This window comes from Acanthochromis polyacanthus, chromosome 8 (genome assembly GCF_021347895.1).
Source record: "Acanthochromis polyacanthus isolate Apoly-LR-REF ecotype Palm Island chromosome 8, KAUST_Apoly_ChrSc, whole genome shotgun sequence".
NCBI classification, from domain to species: Eukaryota; Metazoa; Chordata; class Actinopteri; family Pomacentridae; genus Acanthochromis; species Acanthochromis polyacanthus.
The window spans coordinates 12,218,164-12,243,842 of record NC_067120.1 but is presented as its reverse complement, the minus strand read 5'-3'; the positions used below and the strand labels follow the sequence as shown (position 1 = coordinate 12,243,842).

Genomic DNA, 25,679 nt, shown 5'->3' with positions numbered 1-25,679 from the left:
ACTGTTTTGATAAAAACTAAGATCAAGCAAGCTCAGGTTCTCTATAAAGAATGTTGTGAAACATTTTATTCATGCATTTGTATGCTTACATATTGTACAAAATTCACATTTAGAAAGCTAGTTTTCCAAAATGTACACATATTCTAGACTTCTAGTTTAATACCATAGATAATGTTGTGTAAACAGTGAAAAATGTTAATGTCCCCGTTAGTGGACAATCTACACAGTATTAAATAGTAGTTCTGCATTTCCTGGTATTATGAAAAATAAGTAAAAAAGCTGCCATTGTTGCTAAAAGTGAGTATGTATCAGGTTCTACAAAATGTTGTCATATGTGTATTGCTGCTGACATACCAGCCACGATGCAGAGCAACTATAGTAGCATTCCGAATGGTTTCTACAGATATCCTGATCCATGCTCATGTAATCCGTACATTTAAGGGTTAACAGTTCTGCTTCAGCTCACAAGTGGAGAGAACATTTGCTGTTGACAAGGCCTCTGTTCACACTTTCAGATAGAAACAGGGCAGATGATGATCCGATCCTCCAGCATAACACTGAGCACCAGGAAGATGAAGTAGAGGAGAAACATGGTGAAACCCAGCACCTTGTTCATCTTCCATTTACATGTTGCAATGGAGATGATGACAAAGAGGAGCATGAGGAAGAGCAGCACGATGGCACAGAAGAGCCCGTTGCTGCTGACGGCCACTGGAGCAAAACCGTGGAAGGATGAGTACAAGAGCCACGGGACTGGTAGACTTTTGTAGAAACATAAAAATCGGAGACAAAGAAATTAGCTAAATGTGTGTTCAGTTGCTTTTTATTTCGAATCATGATGGATCAAGCTAAAGAGGCTCACCCCACAGTGATGTCAAAGATGTTGCTGCCCACAGAGCTGGATACAGCCATGTCCCCCAGGCCTTTGCGAGCCACAATGACACTGGTAATGAGGTCAGGGATGGAAGTCCCTGCAGCCAGAATAGTCAGGCCCATAATCTCCTCTGAGATGCCGATAGTCTCACCCACCTGAAGGGACAGATCAGAGTTCAAAATGGGTAGAAGCCACAAAAATGGTGCATGCTTTAAGATGACTGAGGCAGGACATTAACTTAGTCTCACTTTTTCACACTGATTCAGGGAGATTTAAAGGTCCCACGCCATGCCCCTTTTTAAAAAATGACATTTTTACATATCCCCAGCATGCATCTTTCATTTTTTCAGCTCAAAATACTGCATTGATGGTTCATTTTACTATGACAGTGTAACTCCTGCTATTAGCCACATTATAATGAGCTGTGTCAAATAGTTAAAGTCAAAGAGTACTGCTCCTTGAAAAGGTATAATATAAGATATAAAGTCAGGATGTCAAGCTGTACTTCATTTAAAAACCAAAGGAAAGATGTGGGTCTTGACAGCGACTTTATGTTTTTTTAAAGTCTAAGCAGTTCTAACATGAAAAGGTAAACTATTTTAGAGAATAAATGCAGCCACCACAAAGGCTCAATCACCTTTATTTTCAAGTTTGGATCTTAAAACATCCAGGAGCATTGGTTGATCGAATTTAGAACCCTGACTGATTACTGATAAATACAGCTGATCTGTCACTGCCAATGTCCCCTTCAGGAAGAAAACTCTCCTTGTGCCTGTGACTGACAGGGCAGAGCAAAACAGTTGACCACACAGCAGCCAACTCAGATGTGAATCAATTTATGAGATCAGGATTTTTTTTTATCCCCACTAACTTTCTCTTTGAACTATGAGGTAATATTGCCAAATTTACAGCACAGCCATTTTTAAAAAACTCATATGTGCAGTAAGTTTGTTAGATGATGTCTGAGGTTATAAATTGCAGGGCAGCTGCTTGGAAATGCCGACTGCTGGTAAACATGTGATCTTAATGGTGACTGTTCATTCTTGCTCCGCTGTTGACAACAGAAACAGACAAATATGTAAATGAGAACAACTTATTTTGGAATTTGGGTGTATTTAATCGTAGTATATGAGAGCACAGAGAGCAGGAGAGAAACAAGCAGATGTGAACATAGACTAAGTTTAGGCTTCACTAGAGCATGACAGGTGACATTAAATCACATTATCACACCCAGTCTTTCGGAAATGATCAAAGCTAATGGTAATGTTAGCTACAATATCCACAATCCGTGCTAACACAAAGGATTTTCCTATTGTTTTGGGGATATTGCCATTAAAATCTAAAGTAATCCGCTGGGTTTTCAGTTCCTTAGATACTAGGAGTGTGTGAAGGCTCTTGTGCTCACTCTTGTAGCCAACAGCAGAACATTTGGTGAGCTTTAGACATTTCAGAGTTAGCAGACATAGCTTCATAAAGCACAGAAACCTGGTACAGATTCATCAGCTCATTCAGAATGGCTCACTTCAAAAGCAGCGAACTGGAGTCAGTAAGAGGGCAGGATTATGAAGATAAACTATATTGCCAAAAGTATTCGCTCACCCATCCGAATAATCAGAATCAGGTGTTCCAGTCACTTCCATTGCCACAGGTGCATCAAATCAAGCACCGAGGCATGCAGACTGCTTTTACAAACATTTGTGAAAGAAATCCAGTCGTGACATTTCCTCACTCCTAAATATTCCACAGTCAACTGTCAGCTGTATTATCAGAAAGTGGAAGTGTGTGGGAACGACAGCAACTCAGCCACCAAGTGGTCGGCCACGTAAACATGTGGCCTTCAGATTAGCTCAAGAACAGTGCTTCAGCAGAGAGCTTCATGGAATGGGTTTCCATGGCTGAGCAGCTGCATCCAAGCCATACATCACCAAGTGCGATGCAAAGCGTCAGATGCAGTGGTGTAAAGTGCGCCGTCTCTGGAGTGACGAATTGCGCTTCTCCATCTGGCAATCTGATGGACCTGGGTTTGGCAGTTGCCAGGAGAACGATACTTGTCGGACTGCATTGTGCCAAGTGTAAAGTTTGGTGGAGGGGGGATTATGGTGTGGGCTTGTTTTTCAGGAGCTGGGCTTGGCCCCTTAGTTCCAGTGAAAGGAACTCTGAATGCTTCAGCATACCAAGACATTTTGGACAATTCCTTGCTCCCAACTTTGTGGGAACAGTTTGGAGCTGGCCCCTTCCTCTTCCAACATGACTGTGCACCAGTGCACAAAGCAAGGTCCATAAACACATGGATGACAGAGTCTGGTGTGGATGAACTTGACTGGCCTGCACAGAGTCCTGACCTCAACCCAATAGAAAACCTTTGGGATGAATTAAAGTGCAGACTGAAAGCCAGGCCTTCTCATCCAACATCAGTGTGTGACCTCACAAATGTGCTTCTGGAAGAATGGTCAAAAATTCCCATAAACACACTCCTAAACCTTGTGGACAGCCTTCCCAGAAGAGTTGAAGCTGTTCTAGCTGCAAAGGGTGGACCGACATCATATTGAACCCTATGGATTAGGAATGGGACGTCACTTACATTCATATGCGAGTCAAGACAGGTGAGCGAATACTTTTGGGAATATAGTGTAATTAGCTTAATTACTATTGGTTCCTCAATTCCTTTTAAATAGATATGTTTTTTTAAACTATTAATACCTGGATTTATGGGTACTTGACATTTAATTTATATTCTTTGTGATTTTTTTTCCATGTTCACAAAAAGGAAGCAAAGTAAAGGATTTCTCTGCAGTCACTGACCTGATGGGCCCACCACACCATGAGGTAGGAGAAGACAGCAATCCACATAATGGAGCCCAAGAAGGTGAGGACAAAGAATTTTCTGGATTTCTGTTGGACAGAGTAAATGATGTAAAAGTAAAATGTAGTGCAATTGAAGGTGGCACTGCTGATCTCAGAAATGTGTTTGTATCTCTCACCTGATTGCGAACATCAGGGACTGTGAGCCACAGAGGGAAAACTATAGGCAGCAGGAAGAGGTAGGTGGCTTGCTTACGTCGTGTGCCAGGCCACTCCAAAGAGAGAGGCTCATCTTCTTTTTCATCTTCTTCATCGTCTGTGTCATCTTCATCCTCATCATCCTCATCTTCACTGGACTCGTCACTGTCGTCGTCGCTGTCCTCTTCATCACTGTCAGAGTCTTCTGAGCCTCCTGACCCATCCTGTTTTGCTGGTACATCCTCCTGAAGTGAGAAAGACACCATGATGGACAGAAGCAGAGGAGAGAGAACAAGATGAAAGCAGTGACTAAATTAGCCTAAAGACAAGGCTGGTTGTCAAAAATTATAGTTCTCTTACATAGACAGGTATCAAAGACTGACTTCTGGGCTTTTTGTTAAGGACCTGGACATGGTAGAAGAGTACCTTCTCGTCCTCTGTCTGCTCCTTCTTCTCTGTTTCTGCAGCTGGGGCAGCCTCAGGTGCTTTAGTCTTCTCGGTTTTCTCCTCACCATCTGCTAAAGGAATCCCAAATATTTTGATCATTTCCCTTGCGTCTCTGACTCATTCAGCTATCTGAAGAATTCCCATATCATTTTAGACTTCAGCACTGGCTCTATGGAGAAATGCAGTGAATGTTTTGCTGGAACTTACATAATGTATGAGATTATCCTCAGGGCTACTGCACTGAATATGTCTCTCTCTTCATAGCTGTATGCATTTGGATTTTATTGCATGGCCTTTAATGCACTTTATCTAGTTATCGGTACTGATTATGTGTTGTTTTTTTTACAGTATATAACAGACAAATTGATATATTTGTTGTGGTTTATTTATGCTGTGTACACTTAATGCTCTGCTATTGGTCACACACACACAGATTATCATAAGTGAGGCCATGTATCATTGAAGACGAAGCAGCCACAGAAACTGTTTGACTCACTGATTTTTCAAGCAGAGACAGTGATTTACAGCCCAGACAATGAGAAGCTTTCAGTCTGTGTTCGTGACCAGACTCTGAAAGCGTCCATATTACCTTCACCTTTGTCTTGAGGTTTGCTCTCTGCCTTCCGTCTAGCCACATTATTCAGAGTCTCAGCCTTATCCTTAAATTTTCCTACGAACAATCAAACAACAACAAACAACAAAACAAAACAAAACAAAAAAAAACTTAGAATATTGTGTGGATCTACATAATGGTGTGGCTAAAATCATTTTACAGTGATATATGGAAGATAAAGACGTCTTCATGAGCTTGTAAGTGTTGTCAGCAGTGCACCAAAAGCAGCAACAGCTGCATCATCTTCAACACCAGTGTTCAGCGTCATGTCAGAAAGAATGAGGATATCAAAAGAGCAAGACAGGATCATGCTTGTGCTAACTAGGGAGCTACAATTAGGGCTTATCAAGCCGTGTTTCTTTAATCAGCTCTCTCAAACATCAGAAATATGTTTAATTGTCAGAAAAAAAATAGAATTAGGCAAATAAAACCACACATGTTTGAATAATGTCTGTTGATGCATCTCCGTGTGACCAGATGGCTTAAAGAGCATGAACTGATTGACTGAACAAAGAAAAAGAGTGGGTTGATAAAGTGGCTGCTAGCTGTTATCCTGATTTTCTCGCCCCATTCAAAATCTCATTATTGAGCTGGTAATGGATTGTTTTTTTGCCCTGAGGCCTGAAAGACAAGCAAACTGGGAGCCTGTATCACAGGTACACAGATTGGGTTGTACTGTACAACATTCTGGCTGCAGGCAACCAGAGAAAACAAAACAAATGCTGAGATTAGTCTGGCATGACATCCTTAGAATGGTACATTAAGTTAACTTTCTAACCTATTAGGAAAACCTGTTTTTCTTTAAGTGAAAGCTGAACATCACCATCCTACAGCAGTATTGTTTAACCAGCTATCAGAAAATGCAGCAGGTCTAAAAATGCATTTTGCACAATAATAGAAAAGGGAATATTTTTCTTATGTAGTGTGGAACAATGTGTGTGTTGGCTGCAGTCATATCTTAGTGAGTCAGTTTTCTGCTTCACTGTGGGCCTACAAATGGATCCCTCTATAGACTGAGGTAGGTATTTATCTGCTTAGTATCAATCTGGACTTAGTGCTGCCTTCATATGGGACACTTTGCTAATCCATTTTACAATGAGAAGGACATAGTCCCCAGACAGTCATGATAAAAGCACTTTTCAAGGTTCACATCGAGGCAGTCATTGCAGTGATATGTAACTCACCCTGTCCTATGGGGTCTAATGTGTGAATCATGAGTTGGAAGATGGTGTTCCTCATGGTGCTGTTGTGTAAAGAAGCGGAGCTCCCCCCTCGTTGAAGGGATGGCTTCAACTGGGGAATGAAATGAAAGAAATGGCTGACGTCACGACAGCCACTCACTTGAGACAATCATGCTGCAGTGAACGTCGGGCTGTTTGTTTGGTTTTTTTCACAAGATAATGTCATGATGAACAGGACTGCAGAAAGACATATAGGATGCAAATAAACACAGATAAATGCTCAAAATTTAATAAAAGATGTTGTTTTCTCCTTCTATTTGCAGTCAACAAGTGATTTTTACCTTTAACCGATTCTTGTCCTCCGGAGCAGGAGGGGCATTATCTTCACCGTCTCCGTTTGTCTGTGTGCAACAGTGTTTGATTTCAGTGATAATCATTCTTTGGTAGAAATAGACATAGTACAGACTGTATACCATAATCATTTATGTTGTTGTTTCACACATTGCACACACTGGGGGTCTCGTTAGTGTACATATCAGAAAAAACATGCACAGAATAATACATTTGTAATTGTGTCACCTGCCATATACATTTCAAACATTAAAGACTGATTGTTTATGGTGTCAAGTAGCATTTTTAACAATGAAAAATTACATTTGTTCATTGTTATACATCCAGCTCAACAAAATCCCTGCGTGTGGACAAATACATTAGCATTATTCTGTGTAAAGTAAGGCTCAATCACACTTGTTGTGAAACACACTACATGTTGATGCTACACTTTGTACAGAGCAATAGCTCCTCAAAGGATTAGTCTGCTCCAGCTGATCAGCTTTGGCTCACCAAGGCCTATATGAATATCTAGCACTGGTATCATTCACTCTTTAGGCATGATTGTTGTGTAACAATACAGGCGATATCACAAGTGATGAGAAATGTGACTTTCTGTTTCAGTGATAAGCCACACTGCATGTGAAGAGTCTGACAGAATGAGGGACAAAAATCAATTTTGTAAAGAATATATTATGTGACTCTGCTTCCAGGTTAACAAGATTAAACACCATTAAATGAGTGGCTGTAAGCAATTTGTCAAGTATCATCTTAAGAGTTGCCTGTTTTTAACTCCATAAAAGGAATACATTTGTTTTCTATAGTGACATATGTTGTTCTTTAAAGTGCCATAGTTTTGCTTCCAGTGACAGTACAGTGGTGCCAGGTAGAGATACTAATATATTTAGGAGCATTTTGGAAACTTTGTTTGAATGCCTGTAAATGGATAAAACTGTGTGATGTCTAACAACACACTCATTATGTGGTCAACTGACGACAGGAGGAAAAGACTGATTTTGTAGACTCTCTGTAGAGGTCTGTCAGTGCTTACCTTTTCAGGTTCTTCCACAGCAATAACTTTGACAATGCTCTTATGTTTGTGGAGCTGTGTCTTGAATGCTTTCTCTAGTTGCACATTGAACTTCATGAAAATGACATAGGTAGTGTAACCGGCCACCAGCATCATGCTCTCCCACCACATTATGACATTATCCAGGAAGAAGATAATCAGTAGGATGAGGCCAAGTATGTAGAATGATACATCTCTGAAAAGGGGCCACCAGGTCAGATGAAGAACCTCCCGAGAAAACAAAGCGCACATTCCAATCACAAACAAAATGTTGAAAACCGCTGAACCAACAATCGTGCCGATGCCAACATTGCTGTGGGCGATGAAGACTCCTATCAAGGAGGTGAAAAGCTCCGGAGCAGAACCTCCAGCAGCCATGAAGGTAGCTCCAGCAACATCATCTGAGATGGCTAACTTGTCTGTGATTACCCCCAGTGCAGGAACAAAGAACTCATCACACACAATGGCAAGGGACACAAACATGTACATCATCCCAATAACGTGGAGGATCACCCAGCCTCGTCTGCGGTCTTCAATAGAAAAGATATCTTCTGGGTATTCACCCTTTATATGTGGAGCTTCACCAGGTGTAGCTGGGGTTATGGTGGTTACAGGAGGAGCTGGAGCTGCTGTGGGTGTCTCTGGTGGAGGTTCAGGGGCTACATAGATGCAGTGCACAATAGTCCGATTTGTGGTTGGCAACAATGGAGATTCAGTAGTGGTGGATGCTTTGAAATCTGAAGTTGTGTCTGTCTGATGCACCATCTCTGGTGTTGTTTGATCTGTGGGCTCCAATTCATGTGTTGCAGTTAGAGGTTCTTCCAGGCCTCCAGGCTCTACTGTAGCCTCCTCAACCCCTTCTGTTGAACCTTCTCCAAAGTCCTCTCCAATCTGAGGCATTGGCAAAGGCTCATACAGTCTGGCACTAATTGTCAACTGGTAGAGGGTACAGAGGAAAACCCCAGAGAGGAGAAACAGGACCCGGCTCAGCTGCAGTCGCTTCCTTCTTGTACAATACATTTTTCCTCCAAAGCAGTGTTGCTACAGGCTAGGCTGACTTATGCTGCATAAATGGCCTTTGGCAGAGTCCAGCTGTCTCCCCAACAGACCATAGTTTGACAGAATTCACAACTTCAGCAACGTTATTCATGTTACATCCTCGACTCCTTGGAAAACCCAGCCTGTTGCAAATTAAAGAAAGCACAGAGAGAGAGAGCGTGTGGCATTATTCTTCATGCACTTTATACATAATTGTCTGACATGGCATTATTCATAAGCCCATTTAGAAAGTGTCATCTAGGTGCATAATAGGAGTTTTCCGAGAGCATGATAAAGTTGACAGTAAAGACTAACACCAAACAACGGCAAAACATCAACATAGACAGCCAAAACTGTATAATACTTTACATGAATCGAAAATATTATGTGGTAATGGGCGAGGCTAATTTCCTCATCAAATCCAGAGAGAACATACAAAACAATGTATTTAATCACAAATACAGACTTACCATAGAATTAATGTCTTGCAAAGTCAGAAGTGCTAAAATCTCAAAAGCAGATTTCCACCGTTGGGTGTTGTGGCACAAACAAAAACTGTTGGCAATGACCAAAGGCTTATGTAGGACGCAGAGCAAGTCTTCATAATGGATCAGCATAATACCTAACACCTGAAGTCTCCTAAGAGGATTACATGCATTGTCTCACTCTCAGTTTGTCAGTAATATTCCTTTTAATGTTAAACAAAGGGTTTATTTAGCCTAATAGTAAAATGTTAAAACATCTTCCTGTGTGGAACAATGATACAAATAAAGTGGATATAACTCATGTAACATTTTTTTGAATGAAGTACAGTATGCTGCATCCAGGTGGATGGAAGTCGTGGTGCACATCGCACCAAGAGCTGATGACCAATCCGATGCTGGAGTATTTGGATAACTGAGCATGGGTATGTTGCAAAAGCACATAAGTCTCAGCAATTCACCAATAACTCTGACATTTATCAGCTGGTTTAAAGAAAGTTAGCATAACACTAAGTGAGTCAGACAACTAGCAGTCAGATTGTAAGTCGCTTTCAGTGGTGATTTGATTAGTACGTCCACGTTACCTTTTAATGCTTGAAACAAACTTCAGAGTAATCCTTACTGTCCGAATTCTTTCCCCTCTTCCTTCTTCAATGCTGGATAATTACTACTCAGTGGATATAAGAGTCATTTTTACCATTACAGATAACGACACAAAATAACACAACATAACTGTTAGCCTTGGACGTAACAGGGGGTTACAGGGCTGCCAACTTATGACTAGACCTTAGAGTGAGATTTGGTTTGTGTGGGATGCTGACAGGGGGTCTGTGGGTCCACCCCCCGAAAATTTTGAAAAGTATTGATCCTATTTCCTGCATTCTGGTACAATTTAAGAGCATTTTGCCTGTTATAATCTTATTATAGAGATAACATGAAAGGATAATTTAAAAAAAAGTGCTGAGCTAAAAAAAAATCACAGAAAGTAAAAACAGAGCAAGGGCAGGAAATATGGAGTTAGAACAGTCTCATAATTCAGTCTCATAATTCACAAATGCACACAGAAGAATTCACAAATGTAAACTGCAATCCACAAATGCACACAGAAGAATTCACACATGTGAACTGGGGTTCACAAATGTAAACTGCAATCCACAAATAAATTAAGAAAGTTCACAAATGTATTTCTGCATTCACAAACTGCTTTTGTGTGTGAATCTTTTTTGAGACTGCTCTGCCGTCAGCTCGATCCACAAATGCATTTTTTTCAACACGGAAGTTTCTGTAGCCAATCAGATGTCTCCCTCCTTTCAGCCAATCACAAAAACTCACCCCACGTGGGGGTGGGTGTACTGTTCAGCCAATCATATGAACGCGTTATACTTGACCGTGTCATTGGGCTGAAGAGTGATGGGGACAATAGACCCTTTATTTGTTTACAAACATTGTGACGTTTTTTGTGGCCGGGGCTTATGCTGGAGGCAAAAGCTGAGCGAGAAGTCAAGCGGGACTGGGAGTATATAGTTTGCGCTGGGAGTTTGCGGCTCAAACTCGAGCATTTTTAACCCGTTAAACTTCAGTGTACCGCCGGCGGTACACTTACTAATTTGCATAGGAATTTAAAGAATGTCCGAAGACTGCAAACGCGAATATATAAATATTATACGCCGATGGAAAGCTTAGATTCTCATGAATCCGCCGGTATAAACCACTTTCAGATGTGATTACCACAGCGGGTAATATAAACACACTTGTCCGACAAACAATGAATATCCATCCATCCTTTCTCTGTACAAATAAAAAAAATATGACGAGAAATACAGGGAATATTGGACGCGCATCGCGAGGTGCATTTCCTTTAAAACGACCGATTCGTGGATTATATACCGACTTCAAGACATGTTTTGGACAAAATAGTTTACTGGCTTGTGTCATCTGGATGTCCAAGGTTGGATTATGGCCGTTTTTAGTGGAATCTTTTTTTTGTGTGTGTAATAATGAACCCGGAAATGTGAGTCGCGCTGTGTTCGTTGAAGCCGTGTATAGAGAACGGATGGATGAATATTTGTTGTTTGTCGGACAAATGTGTTTATATTATCCGCTGTGGTAATCACATCTGAAACTTCACTCTTCAGCCCAATGACACGGTCAAGTATAACGCGTTCATATGATTGGCTGAACAGTACACCCACCCCCACGTGGGGTGAGTTTTTGTGATTGGCTGAAAGGAGGGAGACATCTGATTGGTTACAGAAACTTCCGTGTTGAAAAAAATGCATTTGTGGATCGAGCTGACAGCAGAGCAGTCTCAAAAAAGATTCACACACAAAAGCAGTTTGTGAATGCAGAAATACATTTGTGAACTTTCTTAATTTATTTGTGGATTGCAGTTTACATTTGTGAACCCCAGTTCACATGTGTGAATTCTTCTGTGTGCATTTGTGGATTGCAGTTTACATTTGTGAATTCTTCTGTGTGCATTTGTGAATTATGAGACTGTTCTAACTCCATAATGAAATATTGAAAATGGTTCTTCATGTAAAATATAGATGAAAGTTCTGTGGCTGCATGTGCACAACACATTTCAGTATTTTCCATAAATATATGCATAATTGAAAGAACTCCAGCAACCACTTTGTAACATTTGTCTTGGAGGATTCTAATGCACACACTCAGCAGCTTCAAGTTGACCACATCAGTATACTCAACAACAAAAAGTTCTTAAGCAAAAACAAAACATATCTTCATAACTTAAATTATCCATTCACTGAACAGAATGACAATCAGACACTAAATTCTCTATTAAATGTCAAAACCATCCATGTGGCTCTAAAAACTCAACAGCTTGACAAACTCTAAGATTAAACTCTCCACAAGGATCCAAAATAAGTTGGACTTCTACATGACAGCTTTAATTATTCTTCATCTACTTCCTGAAAAGTTTGGTCAATAAAAAAACAATATTTTCAGCTGAACTAAAGACAGACTTTGTGATTTTTCTGTTCACATGTTGTGTTGTTGTAAACTTTTTCAAATAAATAGCCGCCTAACCATCTGGAAACCAGTGTTTGTCCTGTTTATGTGTTGCTCTTCGGCGACCCTAGACAGCTGGTCATAATGTTTTTTGAACAACATACCATACTTTGACGTTTTTACAGTGAAGGTTCTACTATGAAACCAGTTTGACATGTTCAGGTGTTCTTTGTGTGAAAACTCAGAGATTTCAGGTATCAGAAGGTGGTTTTCAACTTTCTTTGTTTACTTTCTGCTTCAACTACTAGTAGTACTATGACAGTAGTTTACCTGAAAAGCAAAATCATTTCTAGCTTCCTTCAGTACCTGCATGGATAAACTACCTGTAATGCAACAGTTTATGCCAGTTTATGGCATTCATATTTTCAAATATGTTGTCAGGGACATCCCCAAACATAAACTGAAACATAAGTATTGGTCAGATGTATTGTTCATAATGTCAGATTTTGCACGATACTTCTCTTGAAGGTCAATCAGACATAATTTAGGTTTTTACAGTGAAAATTAGTGGCTCACATCGTGCTCCACTACCTCAATTTCAGCAATTTTCTTTTCAAAACAAAGAAAAAAATTATGTTCACCACAATATACATGAAATTTAGACATTAAAATAATTTTTACATCATTTAATATACAATTCATCAATCAGATCAAATGTTTTAAATGATTTCCTTCTCAGCTTTTATTGGCATTTGATAAAACTACAAAAAACGTATGCTACATAAAATACATGTTCTAGAGAAAGAAAAGAAACAAATCACTAAGAAAAAGGTCGTGACCTGGGATTATGAAAAATAAAATATCTTTGTGTAAGTTAAAAATATTATAATATCTATCATATTATTACAACAATATCAAACAAGAAATAAGATTAAAAAATATTTTGACAAACCAGAACACAGTTAGTACATGTGCTTATATGTCTTTAAGAAGAGTTTGAGGCTTCTAAGCAATTCTTAAAATCAAGGAGAAATATATGCTATAAGTAAATGCTTGTCTGCATATAATTGCAGACGTAATACATAAGTAGATATTAATGGTGTTGTCTAAGCAGATATAATGATGAATGTTGGAGTTTGAATGGTCACATTTGGGTCCACAGTTCAGAAATAAAGACGTAAAATGAGATTGCATATACTTGAATTTATTAAAAGTCATATGCATCTTTATCACCATATGCATACAAATACACCAGACTTAAATTTTAACCATTGTTGCCAATGCTAACAGGGCACACAATAATACCGTACTGCAGAGTAACACAAATGACCACGAAGATCATGTAGAACAGCAACATGGTGAAACCCAGCACTTTATTCATCTTTCACTTACATGATGCAATGGAGATGATGAAACAGAGGAGCATGAAGAAGAGCAGCGTGATGGCACAGAAGAGCCCATTGCTGCTGACGGCCACTGGAGCAAAACCGTGGATGGATGAGTACAAGAGCCACGGGACTGGTAGACTGAATAAAGCAACAAATTGTTGCATGGGGAAAAATAGGAGACAGAGAAATCACTTAAATGTGTGTTCAGCTGCTTTGTCCACCAACCATAACTGATCAAGCTAAAGAGGCTCACCCCACAGTGATGTCAAAGATGTTTTTGCCCACAGAGCTGGATACAGCCATGTCCCCCAGGCCTTTGCGAGTCACAGTCACACTGATAATGAGGTCAGGGATGGAGGTCCCTGCAGCCAGAATAGTCAGGCCCAAAATCTCCTCTGGGATTCTGATGGTCTCACCCACCTGAGGGGACAGATCAGAGTTCAAAGTGGGTAGAAGCCTCAAAAATTATGCATGTGGGCACCCAGATAACTCAGCTGGCTGAGTGGGCGACCCATAAACAAGGACTATAGTCCCTGATGCAGCAATCATGGGTTCAAATCCAGCCCATAGCCATTTACTGCATGTGATTCCCCAACTCTTCGACCCATGTTTCCTGTCTCTCTCTCCACTGTCCTATATGTATAAAAGACCAAAACAATAAAATAAAAATGGTGCATGTTTTCTCAAGATGATTGAATCCCCAGATAGCAAACTATGGGTGAATCAATGCTGCATCTATGTTGAGACCTAACATAGAAATTATACAGAAAGCAAAATGTTTTCTGTATAAGCCAGTCCGTCACCGCAACACGAAACTCGCGCGGTCGGCTTCTGTCGGGCATTTCCGCGTTTGCGCTACTGGTCGGACACGGTTGTACCCATAGATTTACGGTTGTACCAGCCAGATTTCACTGAGCAACAGTGTGTGCAAAACGTGTGTGTGTCTCGGGAGTCATTTTTAATACATCTGTGATCAGAATTGAGACGTGTGTCCCAAGCAGCAGGGATCAGCTGTAGAAGCTCCGCTGCTCGCGGGGGGGCGATACCGCGAGCAGCGGAGTAGGCCCTACTCCCATACAAAATGTGTTTACCAAGCAAAGTAGATCCAACGTGAATATTTTGTGTTTTGTTAACACAATGGGCCTCATTCATGAAGCGTTCTTAAGAACAAATCTGTTCTTAGAGCCTTTTTAAGAAGATTTTTGGCATTCACGAATGTGTTCTTAACTGACCTGTTCTTAAAAGTAAGAACAAATTCTAAGAACACTCAGGAGGACTCTTATGCACAAAAAATCTGCTCTTTTAGAATTTTGTTACAGTCAAAACTGATCCAAAAATTTGAATTTCTTTCTTAAAATGATTCAAATATTACCACAAATTATTTAATTTAAAACTAGATTTATTCAAGTGAATTTTAGTGATCAGTGGTTTTATAGTTTAGTGCCAGTTAAACTCAAAATCAGATTTTAGATCTGAAGCTGCACTTGGTCACATTAACATGTTTGGAGGTCTGTGGGAGGTACAAGCGCAATGACCACTACGACATGCACGCGCGATGACCGCCGCCACGTGCACGCGCCCCGGTGTGCACGCGCGCGCTGACCGGGGAGACAAGGCGGACATGGCCTGGGCAGTTTTACCTGTCACTGCAGCAGAGGCAGAGGGTGTTTTATTACGACACACACCCTTTCTGAGTATAAAAGTTTAGCTGTCTCAGGTCAGACTTTATTGGCTGTTTGAAGCTCTGCCATCTGCAGAAATGACCATCACTCTGGTGGGCGGAGTTTCACCTGCACTCCAGTGCTCACGTGTCTCAAACACGCTCTTGCTGCTGCCTTATAAGGAAGTTTAGAGGGTGTACCTTTTACATTTACAAGTCAATACAATGTAAATGTCATGTTAATGAGAGGGGAGGGTGTTCGTAGAGACTGTTCTTGAATCCGGCGCATCTCCCTCCTAAGAACAGATTTGGCTTGTGAAGAACGCTTCGTGAATCCGACGTACTTTTCTCTTGGGAGTTCTTAAAGCCGTTCTTACGAACGCTTTTCTACGAACGTCTCGCCCAAACAGTTGCATTAACCGTGGCACCGCGGCGGTGCCACAGAAAGTGTCACTGCTCGCTGCCAGTGCCACAAATCGGACCTGCTGTCTCTCACTTAATCTCATTTTTTAAATGTGTTAAGAAGTGAGATTAAGTTGGTAAATTTTAAGCAAATTAATCAAATTCTTACATGTCCGCAGAATGCATCTTTCATTTTTTCATCTCAAAATAGTGCAAAGATTGTTCATTTTATTATGACAATATAAGCCCTGTTTTTAGACCTCTGTAGCTCTAAATAGTCAAAGTCACATTTAAAGCACATTTAAAACAGGAGTGGGACCAAAGCGTTCTACAGACAGCCAGGATAATCATAAACTGATCTGAGACGCCAAAAGTTTCTCCCACCTACTTAAGATAAAAACCAATATTCAGTGTGACCAAATAGAAGCTGCAGGATTACTCTCATGTTTACCTTAACCTAACTAATTAGTGGCACAATCTAAATCTTTCTTTATGATACACAACCATTGTTTAATGAAGAATTTGACAGAATAAAATAAAAACTGAAGAAAATGAAAATTACTTTTTCCTAAGAACTCATCTCTGCATCAAAGTTGCATACGGATCTACACAGTAACTGCCACTCTAACTACTTCTCCCCAATTAATAGAGCTAGAGCACACCAGCTCAAATATAACTCAGCTACAGCTCTCACTGTAAAGCTTCTACATTATGCAATGGTAACTTATAATGTTGGAGTGATTCAACCATACATGTTTGACCTGGAAGAAGAATGATGATACAGAAAATCCCACCATGCAATTCAGTGAGATTGGTTTCGATACACTGCAGTTTCAAGGTGAGAATACTTAACTATGATGTTGACATCCTTTTTTTGCTCATGAAGAGTCAGGTAGTATATAAAGAAACACCATATGGTCATTAACAAGGTAAACTCACTTTCCCTGGAGGAAGTCTTTCAAGATTTATCATAGCGTAATTTTAAAAATCCTTCTTTTGTGTGCTCACCTTCGAGCCAATTTCCACCAACCTTTATGAAAGCTGTTTTGTGCCTGTGTGCAAAATAACAAAGCAAAGCATTTCAAACACACCTCTAAATGTATTACATTTACTGACCTGATGGGCCCACCACACCATGAAGTAGAAGAAGACATTAATCCACAAAATAGAGGCTAGGAAGGTTACCACATAGAATTTTCTAGATTTCTGTCAGACAAAAGAAAAAAACACAAACATGTAAATGCACAAAAGCAGCAATTTAAAGAATAGCCGATGCAAAACATGCGCCCGAGTCTCACCTGACTGCGAACATCAGGAACTGTGAGCCACAAAGGGAAGACTATGAGCAACAGGAAGAGATAGGTGACTTGTTTACATCATGTAACAGGCCACTCCAAAGACAAAGGCTTGTCTTTTTTTCCCTCTTCTTCCTGATTCACTTCATTCTCATCTTCATTTTTACCGGAGTCACTCCTCCTTTTCTTGCTGTTATCTTCATCATTGTCAGGATCTTCCTGGCCCATCCACTCCTGCAGATACATACTCTAAGAGGTAATCATGTTGATCACAATTGGCCGTAGTAAAAAGTATCTGTTGGAAATCCCTTTATAGTCTGTGGTTGATCTCTCTCCCTCCTCTGCAGCTTTGTACATACTTATGTTGTAACATATAAGTATACAGATGTAGATAGATAGATAGATAGATAGATAGATAGATAGATAGATAGATAGATAGATAGATAGATAGATAGATAGATAGATAGATAGATAGATAGATAGATAGATAGATAGATAGATAGATAGATACTTTATTAATCTCCAAAGAGAAATTCACACAGATTTGCTTAGACATATGAAATAATCTTTGGTCAATTCCTGCAAGCAGTTCCACAGTAACCATTTGTGTATTTTCTGCTTCACAAGAAGATGTTAAGAAATTGACTCTTGGAAAGCAATGTTGTCTGTGACCCCTGACTCCTCCAGACTCCTGATATTGTCAGTTAAAGAGATGTGTGGGGACAAAACAAAATCCTTCAATTGTTTATACAACTACTTTTCACACAAATGTGTTTACATAGGAGCTTACCTTTTCAGTTTCTTCCAAAGCAACAACTTCCACAGTGCCTTTGTCTTTGTGGAGCTGAGTCCTGAATGCTCGCACTATATGTGTATTAAACTTCATGAAAACAACATAGGTAGTGTAACTGGCCACCAGCATCATGCTCTCCCACCACGTTATGACATTATCCAGGAAGAAGATAATTAGTAAGATGAGGTGAAGTATGTAGAATGATACATCTCTGAAAAGTGGCCACCAGGTCAGATGAAGAACCGCCCAAGAAAATAAAGCACAGATTCCAATCACAAACAAAATGTTGTAAACTGCTGAACCAATGATGTTGCCGATACCCACATTGCTGTGGTTGATGAAGGCCCCTATCAAGGCTGTAAAAAACTTAGGGCTGGATCTTCCAGCAGCCATGACAATGGCTCCAGCTACATCATTAGAAATGGCTAACTTGTCTGTGATGACCCACAGTGCAGGAACAAAAAACTCATTGCACGCAATCCCAAGTGACACAAACATGTACATTATCCCAATAATGTGGAGGATCACCCAGCCTCGTCTGCGGTCTTCAATAGAAAAGATATCTTTAGGGTATCCACCATTTACATGTGGAGCTTCATCAGGTTCAGTTGGAGCTGCTGTGGGTGTCTCTGGTGGAGGCTCAGTGGTGGTGGATGCTTTGAAATCAGAATTTGTGCCCGTATGATATAACACATACATCTCTGTTGTTGTCTGAACTGTGCGCTCCAATTCACTTGTTGCAGTTAGAAGTTCCTTCAGGCCTCCAGGCTCTACTATAGTCTCCTCAATTCCTCTGTTGAATCTTCTCCAAAATTCTCTCCAATCTGAGACATAGGCAAAGGCCCATATCTGGCACTGGTGGTCAGCTGATAGAAGGAACAGAGGAAAACTCCAGAGAGGAGAAACAGGACCCAGCCCAGCTTCAGTTGCTTCCCTTTTGAATTAATTTTGTTCTAAAGAAGCAATAGTGGTGGCAATGAAACATCCAAAATGTATTGATGGGGAATGGAAAACAAGTTCAATATTCAATCTAGCAGACCATGGAATGACAGAATCCAAAATATTAGCAGCATGATTCATCTTATCTCATTGGAATACCTGTTGTAGAAAAAAAGGAAGCATCAGAGCTGAAATAAAATGACAATTAGACATAGCATCCGTTTCTATTCAAATAATGTATCTTTTAAACCACGGAAACAGGATTAAAAACCTCCAAACACAGTTATAGGACAAGTCCTCACCATAAACATTATATCATCTTTCAAGAGGACTACCTGCAGTGTCTCAAACTGATCATCAAAAGTTTGATGATAGATCCTGTAAGAGATTGGAAATATTCGTAAAAATACATTAACTGTGAGCTGTTGTACCTTAAAATGGGAGTTAACTTCTCCATCGTTTTCTGCTCAAATTGATTTGCTAAATAATTAATTTCCAAACCGTTACCCGAATCCGTAGCTAAAAGCTACTTGTGTGCAGTCTGAAAGAAGGGTTTCTTCTTGAATCACCGAGAATTTTCCTCTTAATAGTTTACAATTCATGCAATGTAGAGTACAAAAAACGTCCCACAAAGACCACCCATTCCCCCCACCACTACCCCACCCCCACCCCTGTGGATCTGTCAAAACACAATTTAAACTGGTATCCCAACCAAACACTTAATTTTGAATAAGTCAATATAATTAATACTTTCTACATTGTTTTTTATCTTTCATGTTTATTTTTGTTTTGATTTTCTTTGTGGCATCCGTATAAAAATTCTTTAAAATCACACAGGAACCATCTATTCAGTACTCGATACTCTACCCGGACGGAAGTACTGGTGCACATTACACCACAAACAACACTGAATGGCGACCTAAGTAGTCAATGGCACGTACATTTTCATTTATTTTTGTAATTAAAATATTACTTTACTTGAGAGTTTAGCATGATTGTAATTATTTTGTCATATTCTTTAAACAGTAATCGGAACCTTTGTTCCGTTGAGTGTTTTATCGTTATGTCTCACAATGCTAACGTGGTTTAGCCCAACAGCTAGCCAACATTAGCTTCTTTTAGTCTTTAACGCCGTTGATAGTAGTAGTTTGACACAGCTAGAGAAACCTGAGTAACAACACTAAGTAGTGACACTGGCACTAAATGTTAATTATAGCAAAATCAGCTTTATGCATAACTGAAAAACATGTTAACATGATCTGAAAAAGAAAGGACTGAACGCTGAGTTGGGCGACTTATTTATGAGCAGGTTTTCTTATAAACAGTCTTTTTCTCTTTCATGTCCTTCAGTGAGAGCACGTCGGGGGGCTCGTTTAAGTCCATTTTGTTACTGGGAGTCTAAATAAGGAGGGAGCCATGCCTACTGTGATCTTAATGGACGTGTCTCTGTCCATGACACGGCCAGTGTCACTGGATGGCAGCGAAGAGTTTCAGAGGAAGAACCTGGCTGTCCACGGACTCAATATGTTGTTTGAACACATGGCCTCAAACTACCGCCTGGAGTTCACAGCACTGATGGCCTTCTCCTCTCTCTGGGAGCTTCTTGTGCCTTTCACCAGGGATTATAATGCATTGCAGGTAAAGTGTGATCCATTAAAGAAGTCATAGCATGTATTCCTATAATAATGATGTGCTCCTAATATATGTTCTGATAAGTAACCGACTTAAGTAACTTACTCATTCTATAGGGATCTACATCAGAAATAAAAACAAATTAAAATGAAGCTGAACAAAAACACTTGGAGCTTTTTCTTATATCGTACAACACAGCAAAGGCATCTGAAACAGTTTTCTGCTTTGGATGGTATTCAGATTTGAATTTTGTCCCTTTTCGTGCAGAGCTTTGTGCCATCATCCTTTCTGCAGCCAAAATGTTTTCATACAAACTGGTGTGGCATTCTTTTTGCAGCCACGTGTTTCTTTTCAGTGTTTCTTTTCTGTTTCTCACTCATTTTGCTGTGTGCATGTGGAATCTGCAGTTCAGCGGTTTGTGTTTTGTGAATAAAGAGGGAAAAAGTGAATCCAAGAACCCGTAAATTATATGAGAATCATCTGATATCAGACAGACTTTTATTGTAGGTCAGTCAAGGAAAGTGAGAGCTATACAGGATTTATTTTTCTAACCATGAGTGAAAGAAGTTGTAGCAGAATGTGTTAAAGAATCTGAGTTATATTGCCTTTCTTCACATTGCACTTCCTGTGATGTGACGATTGCACACGCACACACACACACACACACACATGGCATTGTTGATGCTGAAAAGACATGTCATGCAGCCCTAATAAAATGTTTATTTTGTCTGTGCAGGAAGCTCTCAGCAGCTTGGAAGACTATGACAAGACCTGTGTTGAATCAGCTCTTAATGGAGTTAATAACTTAGTTCAGCAGGAGTGGGGCAGTGCCTGTCCCTGTCAGGTATTAGCTCAGTCCTTCATCCACCATCATCACACATTTGAATTAACAATTGAATATTAAAGCCGATGTTTGGTCAAACAATTTTCCTATAGTGACTTCACTTACCTGTGCATATTTATCATTACGCAGGCTCATGTTTATGTATTTCCTTGTTCTCATGTTCTATAGCTGGTGCTGGTTACTGATGGATCTCTTGGTATTGGAAAGGTTCCCTACGTCACTCCCTTCAACACTGAAGCATCGTGGAGAAGACAAGAAGTTCCCACTCCCGTTCCCTTTCCCTACCAAACTGTTCATCATGTGTGTAGCCAATGCAGAGGAGGTACTGAAACACTTTTTTAAAAAAGAATTCTGTTCCGCAGTCAATTTCTATTTGCCTGTATCTTGATGTGAATACGATTATTTGCTGATTCATGGAGGTATTTGGTCAGATGACATGAATAGAATGGGAGTAGAATAGAATAGCTTTACTGTCATCATACATATGGGCATGACGAAAATATACATAGCTGCCATTGGTCGGTGTATTGATAACAACCAATAAGAAATAAAATAACATTAAATAATAAAATGTAATGTACAAATAAACACAACTATATTAAAAATGATAACATATGCAAATGAGACAAGATATATACAATGTGGGAGGTAAATGACATGAAATAAAAACCTAGAATAAATATGGTCAGGAGATTGCATGTAAGCAGCATCAGAACATTAAAAGTGAAACTGTGCATTCAGGTTTTCAGATGTTTTGAGTTCAGGAGTCTGATGGATCATGGGTAAAGCTGCTTCTCTGCCTGTTTGTCCTGCATTTTGAGGATGTGCAACCATGACATGCAACCAGAAGCAATCGCTCATAACCCAACCTAAGGTCAACAGACTTTGTTAGGCCTGTTTTTATCCTAGCAATTGTTGAATATATGTTAGACTGGCAGTTTGCGGCTGTTTCTCTACACAGCAAAAAGAGACCGAAATTGGAGGTCTGTATTGATGAGTATGAAACAATTAAAGATGGAGGCACGTATGTGAGGTTAGTAAGATTTTGAAAATGTGGTCTGTTCAATGAGTACTTCTGTATGGAACACAAAAAGTCAGAAGGCCATATGAACCCTCACGAGAGTTGTCAAGCGCAACATTCTGTGTCATTTTTATCACTCCATCTATGCAAAATTTCACTACATTTGCTGCTTGCATCAGATTTGCTAACTTTGTAAATTCGGTTCCTCTGTCTTGTGTATTGCAGTTCAGATGACGGATGCCATGGATAACTTGGAGGAGCTTCTTCGTCTGAGTGGAGAGTCGGACAGATTTTCACTATGGATGGACCCCTTGCATGAAGAGCGTACAGGCATGTTTGGGTATAACACAAGCAGAAAATGTACTTTTTCATCTTTTGTGTGTTTGATAAAGCACTTTTGGCCACATTGTGTATTTGTCCTCCAGGAGGTTGATTGACTACGCCTACTCTCCCTTCATGCGGTCCTGCACTGTGGAATCTTTCCTCGGACGTTCAAGTGTTTCCTCGACCTGAGCCTGTCGTCATGGATGAAGAGGTGGAGCCGATGCCACCGAACAGTTAGTGCAGGTACTCATTTGGCTTCAAACGTAACGATTAGAGTTTAATTTAAAGGGCTTATTCTTTAAAGCAATCTTCATTGTGTCGTATGTCTTTCAGATTTGGAAATTGTGGGTTTCATTGAAATTGCTGACATTTCCAGTCCTCCTGTCATATCCAGACATTTGGTGCTCCCGATTGCTGTAAACAAAGGTTGTTTTAGTATTTTTGCTTTAGAATTAAAATATGAATAGAAAAAAATGAGCTGTGCAGCAAGTCTAGGGCATTGCTTTAACCCTCCACATGTACAGATTTCTGATGTCAACATATTTTATTTCTACCTGATTACAGATGTGGATGAAGTTGGCACAGGCAGCCCAGACGAGCTTGAAGAGGAACCTTCTGCAGTCAAATGGCAGGAAAAAGTCCCATTTTGTGTACTTCTGCATGGAAGTCTGAAAGTTGAGGGCATGGTGGCGCTGGTCCAGCTGGGGTGAGATGCAACAAAGCTGTTAATAGTTAACATGCATGAATTGTGCTATTCACCTGCAGATTGTGATGGAAGTTTCCAGTTTTGAATAAACACTTGCAAACAGAAGAACGTACAAAAGAGAGGCACTGCTCTCTCAACAGCTCAATTCTATTTCCACATATGAATTATGTGTCTCCTTAACTCTTCCTCTGATCCTCCGAGACAATAAGCTCACGTAATATTTCCCCTAAGAGCACATTTACCTGGATATATACTGGTCATGCCCCCACCAGATGCAGTTAAAGAGTCGGCTTCATGTCATTTTCCACCCACATAACAATCTTCTTTACTGAGTAATTGTCCGGCTTCATCTTATCATCATGTTAACGTTTCCTTCACTTGACAATTTAATTAACTTAGAAGTACAGATCATGCTTCTGTCTAAAGTCTTTGTCATCGCCGTGCTGCAAGTACGACAAGAGGTTAAAGTGCAGATTTTATACACTGGCCTATTTGTTAATATCAGCAAGACACGAGTAATTAAAACCCACATGAGCCTTGAACTAAATAAGTAAATGATAAGATAATCCTTTATTACATGAAACATGTCCTCCACCCAAGTATTCGTTGGTAGATTCCACAAACAAATGTCTAAATCTAGTTTGCTTTTATTGCCCCAGGCCAGAGTGGTACGGTATGCTGTACTCTCAAGCAGACAGCAAGAAGAAGTCAAACCTGATGATGTCTCTGTTTGAGCCTGGTCCAGAGCCTCTGCCTTGGCTGGGCAAGATTTCATATTTGGGACCAATTTCAGGTAAACATTTATCTGCCTGTCATGTCAGGTTTCTCTGCAGACACAGGCCAAACAAACAAATAACAAGCTTTCTGTGCATTCACAATCAACTTCTAAAGTTCCGGCTACTTTCTTATCAATGAGGACACGTTTTTTTGTAACTTTTGACACACTAACCCATGCACAGGTAAATGACTGTTTATCCCTGAAGGGCAAAGGACTCTGCACGTGTACACAGTCACACAGTTAATAATTTACCCAGCCTTCTTGCAGTTGCTTTTATCTTGATGCCCAACTGACTCCACGCTGATGTTTTATGAAATGTCTGGTATTTCAGAGGCAGCTGAAAATCCTTATGGAGAGGATGACAGTAAAAGTCCTTTCCCGGTGCAGCCACAGGTCAAACGAAGCTACGCCCAGAATGTCACTGTGTGGATTAAGGCCAGCGGATTACAGGTGCAGTAAAATCACTGTAGTAGTGCACGGTTGTTTTCAGAGGTTCATGGAGTAAAAACTAAAATAGGATAGTGTTTAATAAGTGTCTGACAAAATACCCACTCAGAAAACAGTCAATGGGAGACAACTCGTGTCCAACATCCATCTTGACAACAAAATGTAGGTTCCAGTGTGAAAGCCAGTGTCATCATTCAGGGACATGAATCAAAATTGTTAATGAATATGGTGTAATATTCGTAAAAGCATCGTTTTATCCTGTAGATGCTTTTCAAGTCATGGCCATTCCCATCTCTACCATCCAATCTGGTGATGTAAGCACACATGTGACTAAGTGGTTAATGAGATGTACAGTCAGAACTTTAGTCATGTGTTTAGCTTGAAGAATTTCTTGATTATTTTCTCATTGTGGAAGTGTGACTGTGATGAGTCCATTCAGTCCTCATTGATTTGAGTCTGATTTATGCTCTTATTGTACAGACTGATGTCCAGAAATCCTGAGAAACGCAAGGAAATTACCAGATAAAACTCAGACCTTCTATAAGGTAAGTTTAGCTAAAACAGCTCTTGAGCTAAGAATGTCAACTTTCATATTTTCAATGTTCATCGCTGCTTTGTATAATAATTTGGCAGGAGCTGAACGTCTGCGGAAGGCTGCGTTGGCATTCGGTTTCTGGGAGCTCCTGAAGGGAGTGGCCGACCTGCTGGAGAGAGAGTGCACCATGCTGCCAGATCGGCCCATCCTGACGGCCGCTTTCCAGCTCTCCCACGCCGCACAGCAGCTCAAGTAGCCAGCACTGGAGACTCTCAGTATGCTGCTTTCGATCACAACATCGTTCCCATGCACACTGACTTCTCAAGCTGAGTTTGTACGAACAGACTGAAACACAGCAGCTCAGCTCACGTGGACCAATATGGGACGGAACCTGGTGACTTCCAGAACTCATTTGTGGAAAGGAGTCAGATGAATAACTGAAATGTTAGCGTGTACATATGTTTGTTTTTTTACAATTTTTCTTGTAGGATCTTTTTCAAAGATTGACCAGATTCAAATTCAATTTTTATTCAGTGTTAAAGAACTTCCACATTTACAGGAAACAGCTGTTAGTGTTTGCTGTCAAAATTCAAGTGAACTTTAAAATAATAAAACAGCAAAGTAAGAGGAATACACATGAATATTGCCAATAACGGGTGTTGTTGAGCATAAGAGACACTGTTGGGGAATTCTAGATGTTGAGAGAAGAATCAGGAGGCAAACTCAGAGACACTCTGCAGACTCGGATGCCTTGTGTCGAGAGTAGTTTACTGACGTCAGGAGAAGTGATACAGCAAGCAGCATTCATGCCAGCATTGTCCAATTCTCAGGAGTCTCTGCCTTGTGTATATATACTGTTTGGAAGGCATGCCATGTTTATGTTACAATCCTAATATGGGGACAGGATT

The 25,679-nt window shown here is 40.2% G+C and overlaps 4 protein-coding genes and 1 pseudogene across 5 annotated transcripts; 1 reads left to right on the top strand and 4 right to left on the bottom strand.

Annotated features, from left to right (window-relative positions):
* Window positions 1–48: 48 nt before the first annotated feature.
* LOC110948612 (sodium/potassium/calcium exchanger 1-like) lies at window positions 49–4,840 on the bottom strand. Of its 2 annotated transcripts, none has more exons than XM_051951964.1 (5): window positions 4,235–4,840; window positions 3,856–4,119; window positions 3,677–3,766; window positions 863–1,029; window positions 49–761 (listed from the first exon to the last, which is right to left on the bottom strand). In XM_051951964.1, the coding sequence occupies exons 1-5, from the start codon at window positions 4,418–4,420 to the stop codon at window positions 512–514; spliced, it is 957 nt and encodes a 318-aa protein (XP_051807924.1). In that variant the 5' UTR covers window positions 4,421–4,840; the 3' UTR covers window positions 49–511. The 2 variants fall into 2 exon arrangements, with proteins under 2 accessions (XP_051807924.1, XP_022045922.2); XM_022190230.2 differs by having other exon boundaries at window positions 4,301–4,840.
* Window positions 4,841–4,879: 39 nt separating this feature from the next.
* slc24a1 (solute carrier family 24 member 1) lies at window positions 4,880–9,225 on the bottom strand. The gene is made up of 4 exons (XM_051951963.1): window positions 9,023–9,225; window positions 7,497–8,695; window positions 6,457–6,516; window positions 4,880–6,227 (listed from the first exon to the last, which is right to left on the bottom strand). Exons 2-4 carry the CDS (start codon window positions 8,532–8,534, stop codon window positions 6,081–6,083), a joined length of 1,245 nt encoding a protein of 414 aa, XP_051807923.1. The 5' UTR covers window positions 8,535–8,695; window positions 9,023–9,225; the 3' UTR covers window positions 4,880–6,080.
* Window positions 9,226–13,265: 4,040 nt separating this feature from the next.
* Window positions 13,266–16,998, bottom strand: LOC110948133 (sodium/potassium/calcium exchanger 1-like; annotated as a pseudogene).
* A 496-nt stretch (window positions 16,999–17,494) lies between these two features.
* Window positions 17,495–18,401, bottom strand: LOC110948183 (sodium/potassium/calcium exchanger 2-like). Its single transcript, XM_051951897.1, has one exon. It carries the CDS (start codon window positions 18,242–18,244, stop codon window positions 17,513–17,515), a length of 732 nt encoding a protein of 243 aa, XP_051807857.1. The 5' UTR covers window positions 18,245–18,401; the 3' UTR covers window positions 17,495–17,512.
* Window positions 18,402–19,326: 925 nt separating this feature from the next.
* On the top strand, window positions 19,327–24,827 carry ints14 (integrator complex subunit 14). The gene is given in 16 exon segments (XM_051952074.1): window positions 19,327–19,417; window positions 19,835–20,122; window positions 20,853–20,960; window positions 21,129–21,162; window positions 21,165–21,185; window positions 21,188–21,339; window positions 22,212–22,261; window positions 22,407–22,432; window positions 22,435–22,452; window positions 22,455–22,531; window positions 22,533–22,548; window positions 22,639–22,731; window positions 22,870–23,011; window positions 23,671–23,804; window positions 24,121–24,239; window positions 24,717–24,827. Coding segments are annotated over 15 exon segments (1,233 nt in total). The 5' UTR covers window positions 19,327–19,417; window positions 19,835–19,900; the 3' UTR covers window positions 24,738–24,827.
* The last annotated feature ends 852 nt before the right edge of the window (window positions 24,828–25,679 follow it).